This window comes from Cyprinus carpio, chromosome A9 (assembly GCF_018340385.1).
Source record: "Cyprinus carpio isolate SPL01 chromosome A9, ASM1834038v1, whole genome shotgun sequence".
In the NCBI taxonomy this organism is placed as follows: Eukaryota; Metazoa; Chordata; class Actinopteri; order Cypriniformes; family Cyprinidae; genus Cyprinus; species Cyprinus carpio.
This window is the reverse complement of record NC_056580.1, coordinates 26321575-26328625: the sequence shown is the minus strand read 5'-3', so window position 1 is coordinate 26328625 and position 7051 is coordinate 26321575. Positions and strand designations below refer to the sequence as shown.

Genomic DNA, 7051 nt, shown 5'->3' with positions numbered 1-7051 from the left:
CCACAGCTACAAAGAAACCAAGTAATGAATGTTTAGAAGCCAAACCAGGCCATAGGGTGTGTTGCACAACCTCAGTGACGTTTATTGGTTGTGGTGCCCTTGGACCCCGGAGTCGGTTTGTGGCCCTTGAGCTCTTCTGTGCAGCGGGATCAGGACAGGAGTGAGGATCGGGGGTTCGGAAACAAGATCTACTGGTTTTCACAGTGAAGGAGCACTGACAACTGCACTAGTCATGGTACGTTAGTCAATCCTGAACATGATGAGGTAATTTGTGTCTTTATTTTATTAATGTATAAAGCATAGCAGGGTTTATTGCGTGTGTGATTTGTTAATATTTCAGTGTTCAAAGCTTGAAATTATTTTTGCAATAAATCATTAACAGTGAAATGAGGGAACGTCTCGGGCTAGTTCCCTAGAAGGGAACATACAGTTTTAGTTGCGAGGCCACCTGCAGACATCGTGTTTTAATATGGTCAGTCCCAATGGAAATTTATGCGTACAAACTTTCACACAGTTCCACAACCTGATTTGAACTAATTTACAAATAGGAATCTGCCAGCAACACAAATTCAGTCTAGTTGACTGAGTTTTATTTATCACAGCTTCACAAGAACCGTTTCTGTCGGACGCGTCCGATTCGAGAACCGAGGAGCTGATGATACTGCGCATGCGTGATTCAGACTGACACACAGCGCGTCTGAACCGAACTGGTTCTTTTGGTGATTGATTCTGAACTGATTCTGTGCTAATGTTATGAGCGCGGGTAAACCGAAGGCTTGAATCAAGGGCAATCATCGCCAATGAAGTCATTACGTCGAGCGCAAAAGAACTGGTGAACCGTTTTCGGCAACCGGTTTATTGAATCAAACTGTCTGAAAGAACCGGTTCGCGGAGAAGAACAGAACTTCCCATCACTACCGGACCGGTGATCCGAAAACCGATGCAACCGGTTCTTGACTCGAGAACGAGTCAATGTTTCGTTCGTTTTATCTGGCTCGGTTCAGTCAGTGTACTGTTTGAGTAAATGGATTACTCCGGGATATTGGTTTATTTGAACTCAGAGGGAGTGTCAGCCATGTTAAAAAAGTTAACAGCTTAAGTCATTTTTGGATTAATGCTTATTGTTGACGCGAACCGTTTCAAACGATTCAGTTCGATTTGGTGAACTGGTTCAAGAAGATCCGGTTACATTGAGTGATTCGTTCGCGAACCGGATATCACTAAACTGCAGTGTTGTGAACGCGCTCCTAACAGACCCGGGAGAGAAGTCAATGCTGAATAAAGTCGTAGTTTTTGATATTTTTGGACCAAAATGTATTTTCGATGCTTCAAAAAATTCTAACGGACCCTCTGGTGTCACATGGTCTACTTTGAAGATGTTTTTATTACCTTTCTGGACGTGGACAGTATACCGTACATACATTCTCAATGGAGAGACAGAAAGCTCTCGGACTAAATCTAAAATATCTTAAACTGTGTTCCGAAGATGAACGGAGGTCTCACGGGTTTGGAACGACATGAGGGTGAGTCATTAATGACATAATTTTGATTTTTGGGTGAACTATCCCTTTAAGTCATGGGCATGTCTAATAAATCTTTTCTAGTTATATTTTGCTTTAATAACATATTATTAGATATTCACTTGAGTATTTCTCAGTGCAGTGTGTATGATCATTCAAAGTAAATCTGAAAAGTCTATATGGAATTGTTTTGTACATCATCATAGAACAATGCCGATGTTTATTCAGCACAGCTTCACGCGTGTCCTCCACCCGCAGGTGTTCTTCTGCGCGGATCTGCTGTGCTGCTGCTGGTCTCTGGCCGTTCTCGCGCTCGTCGCCGCGGTCTGGTTCTTCCGAGACTCCCGTCAGATCACCGGCATCCACGAGAAACACGTCCTGGTGACGGGCTGCGATAGCGGCTTCGGACACCTCGCGGCGCGGCAGCTCGACCGGCGAGGGTTTCACGTACTCGCCGCGTGTCTCACGGAACCTGGTGCCTCCAGACTGCGCGCGTCCGCCTCCCCCAGACTGAAGACACTTCTGCTCAATGTTACCGACAGTGCGAGCATCGACCGAGCGCTGGAGCGCGTGCGCAGCGAGACCGGGGAGAGAGGTGAGACGGACAGTCAGATAGGGTGCCAGCTCGAGTCAAGCACAGCGAGAGATAAAGCCGAGATACAGACGACCACACAGCACTCAGACCAACTCATAAATCTGCAGCTCTTGGACAAGCGATTTTAGTTGCTTTTAAATGACATTCTCATAAGCTGCATCATTTATTATAGAACCACATCCTTTACTCATAATGCTACAGACATGCTTGTTTGCAGACTTCAGTGACCTTTTGGGGATAGTTCACCTCAAAATTAATATTTGCAGACAGATTTCTCATTCTCGGGCCATCTAAGAAGTTGCCAAGTTTGTTTTTTCATCAGAACAGATTTCTGGAAATGTAGCATTGCATCACTTGCACACCAGTTGATGCTCTACAGTGAATGGGTGCCGTCAGAATGAGAGTCCAAACAGCTGATAAAAACATCACAATAATCCACAAGTAATCCACACCACATCAATCCATCAGTTAATGTCTTGTGAAGTGAAAAGCTGTTTGTTTGTAAGAAACAAATCCACCATTAAGATGTGGCCAGAATATCCATAATCCATAATAACACTTCCTCCATTGAAAACATCCTCCAATGTTACACTTTTACTATAAAACCATGGTTAATTTTCTTAAGGGATTTTGTATTTGTGTATTCTTTCTTTATTTAAAAACAAAACAAAGAAAGAAAGAGTCATTATCTGCCTTAATATTTGCAGCCTTAATAATTTAATGTTTTGCACTGTTTAATAAAAATGATTTGAAGTAAAAAATGTCTTGATGTATTTGTTTCTTATAAACAAACAGCTTTTCACTTCACAGGACATTAACTGATGGACTGATGTGGATTATTGTGATGTTTTTATCAGCTGTTTGGACTCTCATTCTGACGGCACCCATTCACTGCAGAGGATCCATTGGTGAGCAAGTGATGGAATGCAAAATTTTTCCAAATCTGTTCTGATGAAGAAACAAACTCATCTACATCTTGTATGGCGTGTGGGTGAGTAACCTGTTCTTTTCGTGTGGTTTGCATGTACACTACATTTCTTCGTTTTTTCTTGCGTCAGGTCTGTGGGGTTTGGTGAACAACGCTGGCATCTCGGTCCCCATTGGCCCCATGGAATGGATGCAGCTGGAGGACTTTAAGAAGGTTCTGGATGTAAACCTCATCGGTCTTATCGAGGTGACCCTGAAGTTTCTTCCTCTGCTGAAGAAGGCTCGTGGTCGGGTGGTGAACGTGGCCAGCATACTGGGCAGAGTCTCACTCATTGGGGGAGGATATTGTCTCTCTAAATATGGTGTGGAAGCCTTCTCTGATAGCTTGAGGTATGCCTAGGTGTCTAATAAGGAACTGAACTTCAAGACATACCAACAGGATCTTGTAGTATGTATTGCGCTTGTTCTTTATCATACTTTTTAGTCCTTAACAATTTAGGGCCTCAAAAGTACATATTTTACAAGATCATCATAACTATATTTATTTATATATATATATATATATATATATATATATATATATATATATATATATATATATATATATATATATATATATATATATATATATATAAAATTGTAAAATGTATTTAATATTTATGAATAAATAATATTTTGACAAATAATTTTATGTATTTATTAAATTTATTTAATATGAATACATACATATTTTAATAAATGAACTAACAGAATGTCTTTAGTAAAATAATACATAAAATCAAATTGTGTTACATTGCTAACAAAACCATCTGACTTTTATGTAAAAATTCTATTTCATCATGGCTTACATTTATTTATATTTTCAAATATAAGTACATTTTATGTATTTATTTAAATATAAACACATAAATAAATGAATACAATTTATACAAATACATAATGTATTAAGTAAAAAATATATAAAAATAAAATGTTAAATTACAAACAAGCCAATAAAATAATCTGACTTTTAAAAATAGTCAACAAAAATCCATTTCTAAATGGCCATAACTATTAGCGCTATAAACTACTAAAGTACAGATTTCACAGGTCATCAGGACTGAAATAAATTCAAATATAAATAAATAAAATACATACAGATATTTTAAAATGAATACAAATAAAATGTCTTCTGACTATAATTAAAAACAGCCAACAAAATCCATTTCTAACTACGGTCATCACCCACCACAACGTCAGTCTTTCTGAAGTTAACCTCGAAACACTTTGACATTTCACTGACTAAAACTTTTAAACCGTACCCATACTTCAACTTCTTTGAGATTTGCATCTGTACTTTGATGTCTAATGATGTCTCTAAAATCTTTTTTTTTTTTTTTTTCTTGCTGATATCAGGAGAGATATGATGCACTTTGGAGTGAACGTAAGTATCATTGAACCAGGCTTCTTCAAGACACAGGTAACAGATCTGAGCCTCATTGAAGATGATCTGAAGAAACGGTGGAGCAATCTCCCAGCAGAGGTCTGGAGAGCCTACGGAGACTCATACCTGCAGGACTGTGAGTGCTTCTGATGTCATGTCAATGCAGATTTCATGCAATACTACTTTAGAAATTGGAGATTTATAGCGTGGTGCATTTAAAGGAATAGTTCATGCAAACATGCTCATCCAATGAAACACACAACACTTGACTGAAAACAACATGACATTTCTGCATTTCTCTTAATCTTTTCCTCCAGATATAAAGGTGCAGGAGTTCTCCATGAAGATTCTGGCCAGTAGTGACCTTTCCAAAGTGACGTCATGCATGCAACACGCTCTTTCAGCACGTTATCCCCAAACACGCTACAGTGCAGGCTGGGACGCCAAGTTCTTCTGGATTCCCCTCTCGTATCTGCCTACATGTATAGCAGACATGGTCACCAACATTTTAATGCCTTCCACGAAGGAGAGCTGAACATTGCTACAAAGAATTACTGAAAACGGCACTGCAGCTCAACATATCAATACAAGCATCTTTGTGAATTTTTGTCTTTGAAACTGATTGCTATATGCAACAATTTTTACACAGCCCTGCATCTTGAAAAAAAATTCTGCTGATTTGCAAAAAGTGCATAATATTACCTAATTTGATGATGATGAGTTTGAAAATATCAATAAAAGTCTCCATCATCTAAAGCAGTCAAGTTCATATCAATCAGTATTAGGCATAAAATAATGTCTTTGGAATTGTGTGTGTGTGTGTATATATATATATATATATATATATATATATTATAGTATGTGAAAATAGGCTGAGAATTAAACAAATGGTTGCAGCTCCAGGTGGATGACGTATGAGGTCGACTTTGTGCATGTGCCGCTCAGAAGTGACGAACGCAGAAGCGCAGTGGAGAGATCAAAAAAAAAAAAATGGTCACTAATTAGAAGTGAATTAGTAGGATTGTAAGAGGATTTGATTTTTAGAATTGAGGAGACTGGTTTTCCTTTGCTAAAGGAAGGGAACTTTGCTTCCTTTGATCCTGTAAACAAACGTTGGTTTTCATGAGACTCACTGGCGCATGCGTAACGCTGACATCATACGTTATCCTCCCAGAGCTGCTTCTGTGTACCACTGTCGCCGCAAGCTAGATTAAAGTGATTATTACGTTTTGAATATGGATATTTTTCTTACAAAAACGCATCAATTCAGTACTACAGAGCCATGTGGGACACTTTTTTTTTATGGATGGGTGCTTTTTATTTCACTTCTTTTGGACTGATGCATGCAACACTTGCTGACTGCCATTAAACAGCTTGAAAGATCAAAGACAATTTTAAATATAACTCAGACTGGATTCGTCTGAAAGAAGAAAGTCGTATACACCTAGGATGACTTGAGGGTGATTGATTTATGGGCTGATTTTCATTTTTGGGTGAACTAACCCTTTAAGACTGGTTTTGTGGTCCAGGGTCATATATATCACTGTGTGTGTGTGTGTGTGTGTGTGTGTGTATCTCTTGTACATAATAAATTGGAACATTTCTTATAAAAACAAATTTATTTGATTTTTCACAGCAGCATTAATTTGTTTCCAGTTCCTTTCTATAGTCACATATCAGCATGTCAAGATGAATAAATTCATAATATTCATTTTGTTTTATTGTGATTAATATACGAAATCATTTAAAATATATTGACTTCACCGCCAATGCACTTCATCAGATGGGCAAGTAAATATGAAAAGCCATTGAAACACTGATGGGACATCAGAGATATCACAGTCATAATCACATGCATATAGACTGGGAAGTTTCAAGTATTATCTGAATATATAAAACAGCAGTGGTGTGTCTTCTACTTCTATTAAAATGTGTTTACAGTGGAATATGTCACTGCATTATCATATTTTTAGAGTTGTTTTCTCTGGATCTCATATTTGGAGTAGTTTACCATTTCTGTCATTATTTCCTCACCCTGATGTCACGTGAAACCCATATGCTGTAATTTTGTGGAAAATAATCAGCTCTTTATCATGCAATTCAGTGTCAGTTTCTTATACAAAGTATAACTTTAAAAAACTTAGAATATAATGCACAAGTCATCTGAACTAGATTTATGATACTTCTATGTGTTTTTTTGGACCAGGTGAGTAAATAATGACAGATTTTTCATTTTTGGGTGAACTATTCCTTTAATAGTACTGTGCTCTTTTTCTCGATTCTGGACACTCCACAGATGAGGTATATGTACATAAGTGATGCATATGTGTTGTGTTTTCTCAGTTGCAAAAACTGATTAAAAAAAGTATTCACCTAAAAATGAAAATTTGCACTGGATGAAGAGTTATTATGAATTATGAACTGGTATTTTAGCTAGAAGCAACAGTTTGAAGTTAAAAATGTCTTAATAAAGGATTTATTTCTTACAAACACGCAGCTTTTTCCTTCGCAAGATGTTATCTGATGGACTGGAGTGGTGTGGATTATTTGTGGATTATTGTGATGTTTTTATCTGATGTTTTTAAT

General features: G+C 37.7%; 1 protein-coding gene across 2 annotated transcripts; it reads left to right on the top strand.

The window, feature by feature from the left end:
* The first annotated feature begins 79 nt into the window (after window positions 1-79).
* rdh1 (retinol dehydrogenase 1) lies at window positions 80-5194 on the top strand. Of its 2 annotated transcripts, XM_042764283.1 has the most exons (6): window positions 80-235; window positions 1779-2115; window positions 2973-3023; window positions 3174-3432; window positions 4438-4601; window positions 4783-5194. In XM_042764283.1, the coding sequence occupies exons 1-6, from the start codon at window positions 233-235 to the stop codon at window positions 4998-5000; spliced, it is 1032 nt and encodes a 343-aa protein (XP_042620217.1). In that variant the 5' UTR covers window positions 80-232; the 3' UTR covers window positions 5001-5194. The 2 variants fall into 2 exon arrangements, with proteins under 2 accessions (XP_042620217.1, XP_042620218.1); XM_042764284.1 differs by lacking the exon at window positions 2973-3023.
* The last annotated feature ends 1857 nt before the right edge of the window (window positions 5195-7051 follow it).